Genomic DNA, 18,357 nt, shown 5'->3' with positions numbered 1-18,357 from the left:
CTAGCAATGGTGTCTTCAGAGATTTTCTCAAACGCCCATGTCATTTCGCCAGACAGTGCAAATATGTTGGCGGCAAAAATGACCTGAAATGACGTGGAGATTTCTCAATACATTTCCAAGCATTGGCGTAGCAGGCTGAAGCTATTATGCGCGATCTATAATGTAAGCACTGCGCGAAGGTTAACAGTTTTGATCCGGATGATGCCTCGGAGGCCCCTCCCACCTTTATTCCGCAGAATAAAGGAGTCACCGTTGTTGCTTCAGACTACTCATTAACGGCTCGAACGAGTCAAACCTTGTCACTTGTTAATTTGACTCGGTAATTTTCTTCACTGTGTGCACCGACAAGCAGCGCACCGACAACGACAAGGCAAGCGTGGACGTCGGCTACATAGGTGGTTGCGCCATGAAATCCCTGACCATCTCCAAGAACACAGCGGGCTTGTCTTTGTGGACCCAATGCCCTGCACCTTCCACGGGCATGATGCGAGCTTTGGGAAACGCCCGCCGGATGGCGCCATGCTCTGCGATCCTGCAAACGATGTCGAAAAGGGGGAGATTGGAGGGTGGGGGAGAGATACGCTTGGTAAACGTACTGTGCCGGGTACGGGTCCGGAGTTCGAAATGGTATGACGATATAACTGCTGTTACAGATGCGTGAACGCCTTTTGATAACTGCGTGTGAAGAGGGACCCGATATTTTTTAATGGCACCTGCGGTGACGTTTGAAACAATGGTAAACCAATATGTTGCGTTTTATTGAAGAATAATAGCGCTCAGTGTTAATGCTGTACCTTGCGCTGTATTATTGTATTGTTATCTACGCCGCTAAATGGGTGATGTGTAGTCTTTAGTATGATGTAGTTTTCAAGCTTATCATTCGTGTATGTATGAATCATTAAGTGTCATATCTTTTCGTATCGAAAGAGCAACAAGGCTATATTTTTTTACGTTGCCACTCCTGAATCTTGTTCTCGAGCAGCCGCCTTTGTTTAGACAGCAATTCATATTTCATTTTATAGTTTCCTACCACATACTTTAATCGCTAAATATGCGCCGGAAAGCCAGCGAATACATTTTTGAAGGTCACGGAGAGACATATACTGCTCAGTTGATTGAAGTCTATTTCTCTCTTTCAAAATAATCTCTCCCTCAACTCTGTTTACCGTCGGCGTCTAAGTACCTGCGGGGTAAGATTTTAAGCTTGATTACTCAGCCGCGAGCGCACTTCTGGCGCATATCTTTGGCCTTTCCACGGCCGTGAAAACCCCGGAGACGAGGCCATACTGACCAGGACACCATCTTGGAAAACATCGATTCCTTTGTAGTTAGCGCCTCTACCCATCAAAAAGCTCGAGTTTCCCTACAAGGTGCCACATCTTCAATCTCCGTTTCGAGTATTCGTTGCAGCACCGGTTTTTCTAATGCGGGAGTAATGGTTTTGCCTGTTAGCATGCTAATCGTACACTCGTTTTTTTTCTTTACTTCTGACGATGGTAGTACTGCTTGAGTTTCGATAGGCCATCGTGCGCAGTCTAAAGGCCCAACTCTGATGCAAAGCTATCTTTGACAGAACGTCAAGGGGGTGACCTCTCTTACTTAGCTTTGCACATCGTGGAAAAGTTTCCTTGTGCGGAAGCCTTTGCACCCTGTCTTTTCTATACCCGTGGTCCTTGACTTTTGCATCTCACATACAAGAACAGTCGCGAGCCTTCTCTAGCTTGCTATTCCGCACCGCCAACACCAACACCACATTTACTTCGGATGCCGATGGTTACAAGCGATAAGTCATTTCGAGTAGACTCCGCCTCACGCAGTACAAGGCTCTTGAGTCGGCCGTAATTTATGCTACCAGCATGCTTGGCTTTCCTCGATGAACTCGTCTAGCATACGCAAACCTTTCCTCCTTTCTTTTTTTCTCTTTATCGGTATCTTGACTGCTAACTTGGCTGAAGCACTGGAGTAGTTCAAGAGACGGGTGAAAAAAGGGACGGCAGGATAATTTGATGCGAGGTGCTGGAAGTAGTAAAGGTTTACTTAGGGCAGGTAGTGACAGCTGATCAGAATCATGAGAGGGAAGTAACTAGAAGGATAAGAATGGGGTGGAGCGCATATGACAGGTTCTCTCAGGTCATGAACGGCAGTTTACCAATATCCCTCAAGAGGAAAGTGTACAACAGCTGTTTCTTACCGGTACTCACCTACGGGGCAGAAACGTGGAGGCTAACGAAAAGGGTTCAGCTTAAGTTAAGGACAACGCAGCGAGCTATGGAAAGAAAAATGATAGGTGCAACGTTAAGAGATCGGAAGCGGGCAGAGTGGGTGAGGGAACAAACGCGGGTTAATGACATCCTGGTCGAAATCAAGAGGAAGAAATGGGCTTGGGCAGGGCATGTAATGCGAAGGACAGATAACCGTTGGTCCCTAAGGGTAACGGAGTAGATTCCAAGAGAAGGCAAGCGTAGCAGGGGCGGCAGAAGGTTAGGTGAGCAGATGAGATTAGGAAGTTTGCAGGCATAGGGTGGGCGCAGCTTGCAAAGGACAGGGTTAATTGGAAGACATGGGAGATGCATTTGCCCTGCAGTGGGCGTATTCAGGCTGATGATGATGATGAAACGTGTATCCTATAGTCGTATAAAGCGGCTGTTTGGGCGTGTTGGTAACACATGAATTCAATAATAGCTCAACTTCACACAAAAGCGGGAGAGAAGAACACACACGAGCGCTAACTTGCAAACTATTGCGAAACGTGGGGCGCTAAGTATACACGAAGCCACTAACACGTACGCGCCGGCTTTTCGCCTCTATAGTCGTTAGCAACGAGACGCCGTCACTGGACAGTATTCGGTTCCTTAATATAAGGCTTTTACATTTTGTAGCGATAGCTACATTACGGTAGCATTTCGGGCCTTGGGCGTGGCGGCGCCGCCACGCTGTCACGTGGTTGGTCACGCGGTGCGGAGCAGCTGCCGGTGGTGCGGCGCCGTGGCTGATCACGTGGTTCGTCACGTGGTTGATCACGTGACCAGCCACGTGGTGTGGAGCAGCTGCTGCTGTTGGCGCGGCGCGCCGGTGAAACCGAGCTGCAACAGCTGTGCGCATGCGCCGTGTCAAGTGGGACGAAGCTGAAGAAGGAACGCCCAGCGAAACGGAGCGGCGAAAGACTGACTTTGCAGTTAAACTGAACAAGTTCCACCCGGCCAGCTGTAGCTATCGCGACACTCCAGGTTTAACCAGGGCTATTTTTTTAGGACAACCAGATTTACTGGAAGTATGGACCACGTTAATCCATTGACGTTAACCACGTTAACCCGTTAACCCATTAACGCTATTGCGTCATGCCTGAAGAAGTGTTTCAGGTCCGCTTTAAGACGAAGCTCAAGTGTACCCTCCTTTTTTTTTACTAATAAAATCTGCTTCTTCATTGAAAGTACCGTTTTTGCAGCTAGAATTTGGTAATCTACCGGTGCAGGCCTTCTGTCCTCAGTTTCCCTGTGAAGGACCCAAAGTGGTTGGAAATAATACCTCAGTCTCCACAAATACGTCCATCCATGTGTTGCCCACGTACAGCGCATAACATAAGATGACGTAACATGACGTAACATAACACCGAAGTTGTCAACTGTGGACGGGCCGGCACCTTCGACCGCCCAGCGACTGTGTCGTCCTGCTGCTGAGCGTAAGGTCGTCGACCCAGCTATAGCAGACCGCACTGAAAAGCTGGACTATCTATTTTTTGTGTTCTTTTGTCAGAGTCATGCTTGGGAGTCTGCAGCTCAGTAATGTACGCTTCCATCCAAGTGCGAACCCCAGAGATTCGATGTACAGCAGCCAGTGTGAAGACTCACGTCACGTATGGGGAGAGTTTTCCGCAGACGAACAGTGCGGTGACGTCAGAGCTGCGACCCTTCAGCTGCTCGGCGTGAATCAGCTTGGGGAGGTCCTTCCTGACGGTCTGCACGTTCACCTTCCAGCCGTACTTGTTGTCGCTCTTGTGCAAGTTGGCCAGAATGAGCTCTCGGATGGACGGGTTCTGCCAGAAGGGGCGAACAACACCGTCAGCGCATTTTTTATGCAGGCGCGTTTCAGGTACTTCACGAAGGCATGTCGCCGGGCTAGTTGGCTTCGCAGGTTAACTTGTGAAAGAAGGCGCTACATTGACACATACAAAAAGACAGGCCGACAACCACGTAACACTGTCAGTGACGTTACAAAAATAGTCTTTTTGATTTAGAACGCTTTTTTGGGATGACAATGTCAGCGGTGCAGTGCATCAGAACACAGCTAAGACGGGCTAACTTTGTCCGCAACCTCCTCCCCATCAGCAGTTCAGAGGGGCTGTAGCTATTTTTCAGTGCAGTTGACCTGTAGGACAATAGGGTCAGGTACGTGTCTTGGGTCTTCTTCACTGAAGTTTTGGTGATTTATTTGCAACTGGCTTTTTAAACTAAATTTCATCTTTAGCCAATTTGGCCCTGTTCTTTTATTTTAGATTTGTTTTAAGCCTGCTGATGCTTAGCAGGTGCAGGCTGCTTCTTATTCCACTTTATTTTGCTGCTATTTTCCTCTTTTTGGCCGGGAATAAGACTTCCATTGGGGCTAACTAGCAAGCCGCTCAACTAATATTGAATAGTTAGCTTTTTAACTATTATTGTTAGGCACTTTATTGAGACGCTTGTAGCCCACCGTAAGTAAACAACCATATCTGTCAATGTATTTTCAAAATATCATTCTCGTCAACGCTGCAGCGTTAGCAGTTTCGGGGGCCATGTACCGGCGAACGCGAAACCGCGAGACTAGAAAGAGAAGAGCTCTAGCCACGCCCACGAGCGCGCCTCACGTGCGCAAGCCCTCTGTCCGCTCGCCGCTCCCAGTCACGCTGTCAAAAACGTGGGGAATTCCGAGAAAAATCTAGGGAAAATGTGTCTCTCCTCAACCAAACATGATGTCAATAAAAGTCACGTGATCGTGACGTTCTAAACGTGACGTCATTTTTTTTTGACCAATCAGCGTTTCCAGCCTACCTACCCGCAAACGCTTGTGACACTGACACTGCTGTGCGACCCGCGCTCGTAGGCGTGGTTAGGGCTCTTTCCAGGCGCATTTTTGCTTTCGGCCGTCCGCGATCCCCAAATTGAGTGCGCTGCAGAATGGCATTCTTGAAAATCTAAAGACTGAGATACGTATAGTACTGGCGGTGCGCTACAAGCCTCGCGATAAATACAGTAATAGCTCAGAAGTTGGCTATTCAACGTGCTAAAACGTGCTAGTTAGCACGTTTTAGCTCTATTCAGATGCGCTGCGAGGCTGACATTGTTATATAGGACAGAAAAAGCGCTCTTCCAACTCACAAAGCATATTTTGAAAAAAAATTCTGATATTCTTAGGGGAAGCCCCTTGTACGTCTATAACAAGACGTCGTTTATTTATTTTTGCCATTTCCAACGGCAGACGATTTTATCGGGTGCATTTTCTGGAAGAAAGTATGTCCAACGTGGATTTTCTGGAAGAAAGTATGTCCGACGGTTTTATGTGTGAAACCACGTATTCGTCAACGCAAGTGCAGGTTCTCCAATCTGAAGGTGGACTCAAGGCTCAGCTGTAAAGCATGTAAATAGGCGGCAAAAATTAAACAAAAGGTGATTGTACACCACGTTTAAAAACACGCCGATGTTGGGAAAGATTTCATGCACACGAACAATTATTACATACACCGGAGTACAGTCAAGTCTTTCCTATGAACGACAATTAGACAGTCATATGCGCAAACATAAAACCGACCAGGAGGACAGCTGAACACAAGGTTTGTTATATCAGTAGAACTCGATCGTACGGCTCTTTCTGGCTATGTCGATGTTTGTTTGGCAGCTTTATATAACTTAAACATAATTAGAACACCTTCTTATGACGAGAAACTCATAACGACGAGACCGAAAGGGACACCGTGATTACCAACGGGAACGAGTACATCCTGGCCTCAGGGACCCTCGTTAGTGGGCTTAGCGTCCGACCAGTTTGCTTGCGAAAATGGTCGATGGTGGCGACATCTGCATTTCATTCTTTCGCCTTTCCTTGCCTATAAATGCTCCGTTTTCAGTTGGGTAATCTACCGATACAGGCCAACATCCATTATCTTCAGAGTTAAACATGCGCCCAACCTGTGAGAGTAGGCCTGAAGATGAATATGAAAAGAATAAAGGGTGTAAACGGCTCAGCTTTCTGCCGCAGCCAGAACTGCTGCAGTAGAAATACAACTAAGCGGATGTGCCTGGCGCAAGACAACTATTGATTACTTCGAAAACACCTTCGCCCTGCAGTGCGAAGCAGGACCTCTGTTTCGAGGTCCTGTTGAAGATGGTGTACCACTTCAGGACAACTATACCTCGAGGGCTGTCCTACTGGCAAGGAAGCGATCGGCTTCTCTGCGAGCGTCCTGGAAGCTCATATGCGGAGAGAGCCGTGGGAGGACGGCGTCCATCGCGTCCAGCTGCAGCGGGACCAGGTAGTTGCCCACCACAGCCGGTATCGTAGACGGGCCCACGTCCACCACGACCAGTCGCTCGACAAGGGAGGGCTGCAGAAGCGACGGGGAACGAGATTGCGAGTATACTCATCGGAGCGTACGCTCCGACGAGTGCGATATGCGACCGCACTCGCAGAGCCTTAAGAACTCCTCTCTGAGAGTTCTTGTCCTCATTTTATCGAATAGAATTTCCGAAAGGTGTCTGTATACTTGTGTAACCCTCATATAGAAAAGAAGGGAAGAAATGCTCACTGGATCAGCATCCACTAATCGTAAGTGCGTAATTACACTTGCATTACTTTGACGATATAATTAAGACGAGGTGGTAATAGCAAAATAATATGCATTACAGTGCCGTTATATTGGTGATTTAATTACATTAATCAGCTCATCCAACATTATCCCTACTGTCATCGTCATTGGCACGTCGCAACGAAATGCAGCACGAAGTGAAAAGTATGCAGAGAAAAAGACGTTCCAGGCAATAGAGAGATTTAGAAGAGCGCAGACGTAACAGCGTAGACTTATTCCCGATTACCAGACGCCAACTGCGCATGCGCAATGACCCCACCTGGCACCGCCCATGCGCAGCCGGCATCCGGTAATTCCGCTGCACGTCTACATTAGTACGTCTACGCTATGCTAAGTCTCTCTATTGTAGCATCCTTCGCATCTGATCCTGTTTTGTCCGGAATACCTGAAGGACACCACCGCGCAGTGGTGAAGCTGCCTCGACGCCCTGTACGCCGGCATTGCCGCACCGGAAAGTAGCTACACCAGGTACAGTAGTACTGAAGGCCACTGCGCGCCTTCGCCATATAGCTGTTCCATATAAGGAAGTCGTGTCGAAGAGGGGACGCGGTTATGCTCACCGCGTAGAAGGCGAGCTGCATGGCCGTCCTTCCGCCCATGCTGTGGCCGATGAAGGCCGCCCTGGGCAGGCCCTGGTCGCGCATGAACTGCTCCACATCAGCGGCCATGAGCGCGTAGTCCAAGTCGGGGGTGTGCGGGCTGTCGCCGTGGTTGCGCGCATCCACCGCATAGACCTGGAAATGCAGGTGGGGTTCTTTGAGAGCTCGATTCTCTCTCTCTCACTCTCTCACACGCGCTCACACGCGCGCACACACGCACACACTCAGGCGCACGCACGCACACACACATACACACATGCAGGCAGGCACACACACACACACACACACACACACACACACACACACACACACACACACACACACACACACACACACACACACACACACACACACACACACACACACACACACACACACACACACACACACACACACACACAGAGAGAGATAGAATTAAGCAGCCTGTTAAGAACAACAATGGAACTACAAGCTAATAAGTAGCGTGAAAAGCGAGCAGTGAATTTGCGCCGGGTATAGTTACACTTTGCAGAAATAAAACCAGAGCAAAAGACGGAGACACAGAACAGGAACACAGGACGTCGCTGGACTATCGACTCGTCGTCCTGTGTTCCTGTTCTGTGTCTCCGTCTTTTGCGCTGGTTTTCTTTCTGCAATCATGTACCGACTCGCCCAGCTCTCCACTCTACTGAAAAGTCACACTTTGTTCCACATGATTCCGACGCCACATTTGCGGGCAAACTGAGTGCATGAATGCATGTTGAGTTACTAGCGAATATTGGCTAATGAAATGAAAATAAGAATTTCATTAACACCCATGCTTCGTTCCAGATTAGGGCCGCCTTGTAGCTCGATCGAGCTGCCTACCACCTTGGTTCACGGCGAAGAACTCGTTTCAATAAAGGTTGCTTCGCAGCAAAAAGTCTTTCCGTCATGCACAACCGGAATGGCTGCACTGGTGCCCGCACACATGCGTCAAGTTACTTCCGTAATCGACTGCCTCAAGAAATGAGGAACAATTTACAAAAATATACGAGAAGTAGATAACGTAAAGAAAACGCGTTTGGCGGCCTCGGTCGAAGCAAACAGAGCTCACCTTCCTTCCCGTGAGACGTGCCATTCCCTCGGAAAGTTCGCGCCAGTTGTCCCTGTTGCCGAACAGTCCGTCCAGAACTATTATCGGTGGTGCTTCAGACAAGGTGGCATTCCTCGGTTCATACAGCGTGTAAGCCAGCGGCACACTTTTTGATCTGCAAGACCAAAGCTCAGATCAGAAGCTCAGAAAGATCAGGTATACTCAGACTTGTTTAGCAGCGACTTTCAATTTTTGGTCAAGCCCAGGCCAGTATAGTATGCTTCTAGAAACGAAAACATATTATCCACGGCAGGTGCTCCAATGCGCTATACATTACATTCAAAGCTTTCTCCGAACATTTGTGAAGTTTATATGATCCCCCAGTTCCGAGCCGATGCGGCGCGATAACCTTTTCAGGCCTATTTCTGCTGGCGAACTGGGTTTTGGTGCACTGCTATGTGAGGTCGAGGGGGTGCTGGTGAGCACTCTTCAAGGTTAGGATACATGCAAAATAAATACCCTCGAAAGTAGAAGATTGGACAGCCGCCGCCGTAGCTCAGTTGGTAGAACACCGCACGCGACATGTGGAGGTCGTGGGTTAGGATCCCAACGGTGGTATGTGGCTGCGTTTTTCTTCTACTTTCTAATAAATTTCCTTTCCGGTATAAGACGCTTACACTAGAAATTTCCCATACATCAATACCATAAATTTAAAAAAAATAGAAATATTATCCTATTCTTTGCTTTTTGAGTGAATGTTGGCTACGACCATATATATATGTCAGACGGTTAGTTGCACGTCTCTTCTTATTCCGTGACAGCTCCGATCCAATTATAACAGTATTCTTCCAAGTTAAGTTCGTGCACCTTCCTTCCAAATTAGTGGTGTCTTCTAGCTTTACCGAAAGCCCCTCTTTACCTGGTTTGATACAAGAGCTTTATGCTTCGGTCCGTTTTTGGCATTTCGCTTTTGTAATAAGAAATTAAACTCTGTTTCGCGTAAAAATCTACGCAATGCATTGATATCAATGCTGTTTCCACCGCCACTGCATATTGGTGTCTGTTCGATAAACTGTCGTGCATGTGATTCACTGGAAACTATCGAACAATTGTTTACTGGCTGCAAAAATGCAATTTTATTGTGGCAGTTAAGAAATGCTGTTTTGAATTGCCGCCGCGTGCGGTACCTCATTACCACTCAACACGACTACGAACCCTAGAACATGATTTCTCCTCTTGGACTGCACAGCCTGAGGAAAACAACGCATGTTTGACAGGAATGATCAGCCTGTCGTTTATGCAAGAACACATTTTGGCCAGATGATGCTCCAGTTGAAGGACACTTACAATGAAAGAAACTTTCCGCCGGATTGGTTTTTGTTGTTGATGTGCTATCGTTCCCTTTCTTCCTTTTAGCTGCAGGTGTTTTTTTTGTGTTCAGTTCTGGATTTGTGTTTATTTATCTTTTGAGTTATCGCAGCCACTGGCTGGTTAAACTCTTAATAATCTCTGTATATAGCTCCTTCCTCTACCTAAACGCGTGTAATAAATATTGTGTTTAAAAAAGTTTTGGGGCGCAGCGGATTATAGTTGTGTTTCTGAACAAACTAGACAGCGGTTCAAATATCCTTTCTAGTGTCAGACTTTTTCTTTTTTATATATATATAAAGAAAGCATTAACAACAATCAAATCAATCATCATTTTGCCCTACGTGTAGATTGCCTTCTAGGCGGCATTCTGAAATGCTCTTTAGCCTATTTAGCCAAAGTAGCCTATTAAACCCCTCATCTGAAAGTTATTTTATATTCACAAAGCATGAAACTTGTACAGAGGGATCAGGAAATTATTTGTATATAATTACGTCACTTCAATACCGCTGTACCGAGAAAGAAAGTTGAAAATTTTATTTCATACGCAGCAAAACGCTGGGTGCGCCATCAGATGCTTGGACAATAACTACAAGGACATTGATACAAGAATGCCCGCAAAGGCGCTATCTACTGTTTCGTACACTACTTTTTCCTCCTCTTCTTCATCCTCTTCTTCCACGATAATCCGGATAACATGGATAACCCACTCTTCTACCTATGCGGCTCTGCAAACCGTTAACGATCTATACAAGACATGGCTGGCCTCTACTTTCTATCCGGGTGAGCCTTCAGTGCGGACGAAATAGGTTTAGAACAAAGCAAAAGTGTGTCTGCAACGATTTGGAATGCAAGCCCCAGAACACATTCCTGTCTAAAAAAAAGGCCCCACATAATGGCTTGCCCAGCGCAGGTACTTACAACGAAGCAGATGCCTCGCACGGCTTCGGCGAGACACAAGGCAAAGGCCCTGCAGAGCAAGCGGGCGCCAACATATCCAGGCCTGCACCACCGGAGTCCTCTTCAGCGAATCTCCCGTCTCGCACTTCGCTGCAAGATTTTGCTGCTCCTGGTGGTGCACGGTGCAGCCGGCAGGCGGAGCAATCTCGCAGCACGGGGCAACGTCTATCACAGAGTTGCGGTGTGTATATCTCAGCTGCAGGGCATACAGTGTCCTCATAGAAGGGCCCAGGTGTCACGTTGCCGCATGTTGTCGGGAGGGTCTAAATCTGGCTAAACGATACGGCAGCCCTTTTCAGCAGCAATCATCACGCACAACCAGAATTAGCCTAGACTTGAATAATGAACTGCGAAACCTAATGAGGTAGAGAAGCACGCAAACAAGTTAGCTGTACTGAGACAGAAAATGTACAGGGCTTCGCCAAATGTAGCTTCGTCGTTTTAATTAACTCTGACTTCTACCCCAGGCTGCCCGAATAGCCGATATGATAACGAATGATGAGAAAGCGACGTACATAGCAGGGTTTTAGGCTCACGTGACCTGAAGTCCAAGTGACTTGATATGCATCGTTGGGTGGTTGACACCAAAACAGCGCGAGGCAAGAAATTAGGTGATACGTTATGCATATACGGGGTATCGGTAAATTCCGGTGGGTGATTAATGTTAACTAATGACGCGCATCATGAGAGCTGACAAAAAAATCTATCGGGGACACTTAAGGCTACTTGCGTGCTATTAATGCGAAAGCACTGTGCACTGCCGCTTTTCGGCTGGTGCTTTTGTGCATGGTTTGTGTAATTTGCGTTGGTCACCAAACCGCACGCCATTCGGAGCTGAGTGGGTTAATGCCCATACATGCAGATTTGGTCATTCTCTACTTAACATTCACAGATGGCGGCGAGTCCTCACACCACCACCTGCGCAGTGGCGCAGCGGTTAAGAGATGCGCCACTGCACTGGCAGGTGGCTGTTCCTGTCACCTCCACCCGTAGGGATTGTGTGATCCATGTGGCTCCTCCCGAGCAATTTCTTGCGCAGGTAGCGCAACGCTCCTCCGAGCTTACCCGAGTTAGTACCCGAACGTATACTGGAGCTTCCTCCCATTGGCTGCACCTTGCGCGCCGCTCCTCCGAACTTACCCGAGCTTCCTCCCATTGGCTGCAGCTTGCGCGCCGCTCCTCCGAACTTACCCGAGGTTAGCCTATTCAGTACCCGAGCTTCCTCCTATTGGCTGCAGCTTGCGCGCCGCTCCTCCGAACTTACCAGAGCTTAGCCTATTCAGTACCCGAGCTTCCTCCCATTGGCTGCAGCTTGCGCGCCGCTCCTCCGAACTTACCTGAGCTTACCCTATTCAGTACCCGAGCTTCCTCCCATTGGTTGCACCTTGCGCGCCGCTCCGAACTTACCCGAGCTTAGCCTATTCAGTACCCGAGCTTCCTCCCATTGGCTGCAGCTTGCGCGCCGCTCCTCTGAACTTACCCGAGCTTAGCCTCTTCAGTACCCGAGCTTCCTCCCATTGGCTGCAGCTTGCGCGCCGCTCCTCCGAACATACCTGAGCTTACCCTATTCAGTACCCGAGCTTCCTCCCATTGGCTTCACCTTGCGCGCCGCTCCTCCGAACTTACCCGAGCTTACCCTATTCAGTACCGGAGCTTCCTCCCATTGGCTGCACCTTGCGCGCCACTCCTCCGAACTTACCCGAGTTAGTACCCGAGTTACTACCGAGTAACCTGGGTAAGCTCGGGTAAGTGTCCACATTTTCTGTTAGCACTTTCTGTGCACACTTTCTGTGGACGCCACGCTTGAGCAAATTAATGCTTACGCCTTACAATTTTGGTGTCTGCATTCCTTTAAACGAGGAAGACGAACCTAGCGTGCAGGCGATGAATGACACCTTGCTATTGTAATCAGGCCGTGCGCCAGGGAGGGGGGTCGGGTGGATAGGATGGATACTATAACAAGCTCTCCCAGAAAAAAAAGGTTCTGATTAAGAAACGTCAAAGCATGCAGCTAATGCATTTCATAGGGGCAGCCAACAGAACAGGAAGGGCAATGAGTGAAATATAAGCGACTTAAATAAATATAATACCGAGAGGACCGGATAAGCTCTAAAGAACTGATGAAACCAGAAAGCGGCGAAGAGAAAAACTACGGAAGGCACTTGAGACTTCTTAGGTGCTTTGCCTGCGAAAGTATTTTTTCATTATTTTCTTTCCCTTTCTGTTTTTTATTTTTCCTTTATTTTTTAAATATTTTCTCTTTCTTTCTGATGACACATCTGCTCATCAGCATACAGTCTTAAGGCATACAACGCATATACTAGGCCCCTCTTTATTCGACAAGATGCAACGCGGTATTGTGGCCTATGTGTTGCGTGCTCGCATCGCACTCTGAAAGTCCTGGGTTCAATTCCCCGCACCTTTGAAGGCAATTTTATGTTTCTTTGGTACCGCGGTGATGTCATCTGGGAGCTTGGGGTCCACAGCTGCTGATCAACGCCGACGCCAGGTTTCGTTGACGATAAGCCATGTAATGCTTTCGCATTAAAATAACAGCCTTAAGAGACAACGGAAGCAATGCCATTAGCAATATCGATAAAATCGTTAAAGTAGTCGAAATGTTATACACGGATTTGTACAGTAGCCGAAAAATCATGAAGTGGTGCCGAGGAAATGGATATCTCTCGGCTAACGAAGGAGGGAGTAAAGAAAGGCTTTTAAGCCGTGCAGAGGGAAAAAGCGACCGGAGAGAATCAAGTAACTGCACAGCTCTTGAAGGATGGCGGAGAAAATCTGGCAGAAAAACCTGTCAGACTGTACACACAGTGCTTCATGGCCTCGAGCGCATCGGAAGCATGGAAGAATGCTAACATTGTCCTGTTCCATAAGAAAGGGGACTTTAAAAGCTTGTAAACTCAACGACGAATTGCACGGAATGATGGAAAACTCAAGGCATAATTCCAACCGTGTTTTAGGCGCATTATTTCGAAACTTCGCTGGTTTCTAAATTCACTGCTGCCTAGAGTGTGGGCATTCTGATCTTCGACGTCCGCCGGGGCGCACTTGCTGTTATCACCCTCGTCGGTTTTTCTAATCTCTGTAGATACATATTCGCCTCAATAAAGTTTCCGTAAATAGTGCTCTGCTATCTTCGTGCCGGCCAGGTTGCTGTCACCATCCTGTGATAAAGTGTTAAATTGAGAAAATTATCGCCGCTTCACCCTTTTAACAGGCTCCCAATGAACCGGAATGGCAGCGAGTTAAAGAATAGCTACTGCAGTTTTTGGATGCCTCAAGTGACCTCAACTTTACCTTTGACGTTATAGTCACCGTTATAACTGCCGCATCTTAAACCTTAACCGAAACTGTATGGAATGCAACATATAAATAATTAGTTTCCGTGACATCAGCACAGAAATAGACACAAACACACGAAAGACGAAGCAAAACGCTGCTTCTTCGTGTGTTGACGCCTTTCCAGCAGCTATGTATCAAGCAGTTCAGGTGCAACCAGTTTTAAACAGTTATTTATTGGACGCAGGCGAATTTCATGTGGTTATCCAAAGTTAGTCATGTTTGGCGTACAATTCCAAAAAAAGAACCCAAAACAAAAGTTTTGTCTCCACCTTTCAGAACACAATTAGTATCAGCCCTTGCATCAACAGATTTTCCTGGTTCAAACACAGTGTGATTTGATGCATGCATCTTGCACGTACTCGCTAAATGTGTTCACTAAGTGTGTTCAGCCTGCATGAGCGCCCTGCTTTGTTGTTATCGGTCTATGGTACGGTACGTTATGTGTGGTTTAACACGCCAAGGCGCGCGTAGGCTAAAGGGGACGCCGAAAGTGAGGACTCTAGAAATGCGTGCCGTTGACTCCGAAGAACGCGAAAGGCCACCGCACAGACCTCCATCAGTAACGAAGAGTTCGCCCATTCCTGGTGAGCAGACTAAGCAACATTGTGTGTCTATTTGCATTTTGGTCATCGCGCAGACTTTCCCGCTTCGCAGGAGAAACCACCAGGAGCACGGAAAGCTCCAGAAACGCCAAGCTGAGAAACTAATTTCCTCGCATTAGTGCTTATCGCATTCAGAACGCTTTTATTTATTCGTTCGTCTTTGTTGACATCTGCAGCAGCTCTGTCACGTCAACAACGCAGAACCCACATGATAAGGCCACGCCCAAGTGGCAGATAATTCCACGAGACGACAGCGACCGTTGCCAGAAAGCAGTGCAGGCCGCTTGGAAGCTATGTTCTTTCGGTCAGTCGCTCCGCCTAATCTCGCAGCGAAAAGTGACCCCCTTCTCCGATGACCGACGCCGCCGACCGACGCCGCTGATAACGAGAACTTCTCAAGCTACGCACACAGAGACTTTAACTTTCTGAGCGAAAAAAAAAAAAAGAGCACGAAACCGCGGCGTGTGTGCTGGGGCTTCTGGCCTCATCTTTCACTCGGTGTTGACAGATATCTTGTGAGAACATGAAACAGCTTTCTCAGTGTATGTGTATGCAGAAAGGGGCGGAGGTGTGTCACGGGAAAAGGTCGAAGGGCAATGGTCGCATTGGTAGGAGTTGTTTAGATTAACAGCCCCCATATACTGAACTGGCGTCTACATCCTGTTGCCAGTGTCAAAAATACGTGAATTGCGCTACTCTCCGCACAGACACAGACTGGCGACAGTTCGCCGACGAAGTGCACGCTACGCACTACAAAAACATCTTAGGTGTCCCCTTACCCGTACCGAAAGTCGTTAAGATAACCACTCTGAGGATGTTCTGCGCGCCAAGATGCCGGCGAACGCTTTGAACAAGCTTTGATTCCATCACGGGTGCCTTAGCAGCAGCCCTTGATGGGTTGATAACGCTGGGTGCTTACGCAGGATGTCTCACGTAACGAGACCTAAAACTAATAAACCCAGTACATCCGCTAAAACAGTACTGTTCAAGCTTCACGGAGGTAATTAAACTGGAGCATACGCTTACCTACAACCCCTTTTTTCAATAGTTAATATTAAATTTTAAAAGCTAGAATGCGCAATTTTTTTTTGAACGCCAGAAGAAAGTAGCGATAAAGCGCTTCCTAAAAAAAAGCGTTTTCGTATTCTTTTTTAATGCCGCAGATTGCACGTCGAACCTCGTAGGAGCTGAAGACAGCTTGCCTGTGCTGATAGCTCAGGTGGTTGCGAGAGCTTGGGAGAGCCTCGTCGCCGGTCATGCATGGGAACGCTGCAGTTAAGTGGGGTACAGCAGGTCGATCGTTGCCACCTTATTGCGTACAGGAATAACTCCAATGCGATTTTTATGTGGGTTTAACGCCCCAAAGCGACTAAGGCTATGAGGGACGCTGTAGTGAAGGGCTCCAGAAATTTTGACCACCTGGGGTCTTAAACGTGCACTGAGATATCGCACAAAACAAGGGCCTCTAGAATTTGGCCTCCATCGAAATTCGACCGCCACGGCGGGGATCGAACCCGCGTGTTACGGGTCAGCAGACGAGCGCCATAACCACCGAGCGACAGCGGTGGCAGCTCCAGTATGAAAAGGACCAGTCTGTTTGACCCGCCGCTGTGGCTTAGTGGTTAATGTGCTCGGCTACTGATCCGGAGTTCCCGGGTTCGAACCCGACCGCGGCGGCAGCGTTTCTATGGAGGCGAAACGCAAAAGGCGCCCGTGTGCTGTTCGATGTCAGTGCACGTTAAAGATCTCCAGGTGGTCGAAATTATTCCGGACCCCTCCATTACGGCACCTCTTCCTTTCTTCTTTAACTCCCTCCTTTATCCCTTCCCTTACGGCGCGGTTCAGGTGTCCAACGATATATGAGACAGATACTTCTCCATTTCCTTTTCCCCAAAACCAATTATTTTTATTATTATCATGCAAGAACGAATTATGTTGTTAATTCTGCACTGCAGTTGAAAATGTCTCTTGAGCATATAATCTTTCCAGAGGAAAGCTACACAGGACAATAGAAAAAGGGTTGTTTTCACTCACTCTATCGGACGAAGGCGGATAATGTGCTCCCTTTCACATAGGACTCACTCGGTAAAGGCGAAATGAATAGAAGCATTTTTTTTCCTTTCTTGAGAAACATGGCACTTTGTTCTTGCCATAACACGTTCCACTTCCAGGTGGTTTCACTATATAGGCCTTTTTTTATCTTTTACGAATGCTTCTTTTTGTTTTGTTTCCTGCTCTTCTTCTTCCTATCGGTGTTTCGTGTCCCCAAACCCACTCCCCTGCACGCAGAATAGCACATCGGTGGTGTTCATGCATCAGCTAAAGGGATCTATAGCATTCATTAAAGAGCGCTATTTCTTTATGCGTGCCTTGCGTAGTGGTGGATGTGGGCGCAGCAATTTTAATCTAAATGTTTCTCTATGGGAAGTTTGCCTAGTACCCTCCCTGACCACCTAGAAAACCATTACTCGTTAATGTTTTTTTTTTTCTGTTTGTTTGCACCAGTCGACGCAAGAAAAGACGACGCTAGCAAAACTGCTGCGTTCGGGATGCGCGTAGTGTACGGAAGACAGCTTGCTGAGTCTTGGTGTCTTACAAATTATTTGCTGACTACCAACGAATACCACTCGTCAGTGTCGTCACTTCCGTCTTTTGCGGCAAAACTTCGATGCGGAGAAAAAGGACCACAATTTTTCTGGCTTGATTTATTCCCACACGCAAACAAAGCATTATGCCAAAGCACATGACAAGTAAAGAATTAGTACGCTTGAACAACCTTTAATAGCGTGCGATAAAAATTCAGACTGGTTGATTTATTGATTGATTGACCGGTTGGTTGGCTGACTGACTGACTGATTGATTGATTGATTGATTGATTGATTGATTGATTGATTGATTGATTGATTGATTGATTGATTGGTAGAAAACACTCCGTCAGATACCCTGGTTTTGCTGTCAACGATAATTCTAGGCCTAATCATAAATGCCCACATCAATTGCTGTGCATTTCCAGCGTACTAGAGAGATCGATAATGACACCTATGTTTGAAGGCGTCCCCTCGTAGCAGCCCCACTTTATGCGTTGTCCACTTGTACCGCATCATCAGCAAGTTTTGCTTTGTAAAATGTCATTGTGATATTAATAATATTGATATTACAGTGACATTTTCAATGAATGGTAGCTTAAACGGCAGTTGGGCGGTAGATTAAAAGGCAACTGCAACTGTCGTTGAGGGCTCAACGGCAGTTCAGTTCAGCCTATACGGACAGTCCCAGTTGCACGGGTCAACTGATGAGATGGCGGTTGACGGTCCCGCCATATCGGGAGAGTCGGCAAAATTTCCTGCGGCCACATGAGTTCTCAAACCTTATTACGTAAGGTTGCTACCGTGGATATAAAACTTGCATTAAACTCAAGAGACTAAAGGCATAAACGCGTGGGTAGGCATAGCAAGAAAAAAATTGATGCTAAGCCTTCAGTTTTTTTTTCTCCTATTTACATAATCAACGGTACAAATTTTTGTCACACCTACATCTACTGGATAGTCTCGGGTCCGTGGGGTATTCAGCCTCGGCATACCC

The 18,357-nt window shown here is 47.4% G+C and overlaps 1 protein-coding gene across 1 annotated transcript in view; it reads right to left on the bottom strand.

The window, feature by feature from the left end:
- Window positions 1-221: 221 nt before the first annotated feature.
- LOC144119610 (uncharacterized) overlaps window positions 222-18,357 on the bottom strand; it is a 39,710-nt gene continuing 21,574 nt past the window's right edge. The window contains exons 8-15 of the mRNA XM_077652185.1: window positions 17,051-17,054; window positions 15,978-16,044; window positions 10,778-10,981; window positions 8,510-8,663; window positions 7,396-7,569; window positions 6,383-6,574; window positions 3,849-4,033; window positions 222-532 (exon numbers count right to left, since the gene is read on the bottom strand). Coding sequence (XP_077508311.1) covers window positions 388-532; window positions 3,849-4,033; window positions 6,383-6,574; window positions 7,396-7,569; window positions 8,510-8,663; window positions 10,778-10,981; window positions 15,978-16,044; window positions 17,051-17,054 — 1,125 coding nt within the window. The 3' untranslated portion in view covers window positions 222-387. The remainder of the gene's footprint in view (window positions 533-3,848; window positions 4,034-6,382; window positions 6,575-7,395; window positions 7,570-8,509; window positions 8,664-10,777; window positions 10,982-15,977; window positions 16,045-17,050; window positions 17,055-18,357) is intronic.

Source organism: Amblyomma americanum, chromosome 2 (assembly GCF_052857255.1).
Source record: "Amblyomma americanum isolate KBUSLIRL-KWMA chromosome 2, ASM5285725v1, whole genome shotgun sequence".
Lineage (NCBI taxonomy): Eukaryota > Metazoa > Arthropoda > Arachnida > Ixodida > Ixodidae > Amblyomma > Amblyomma americanum.
Note: the sequence above shows the minus strand (reverse complement) of the source record. Positions and strands in the feature narration are given on the sequence as shown.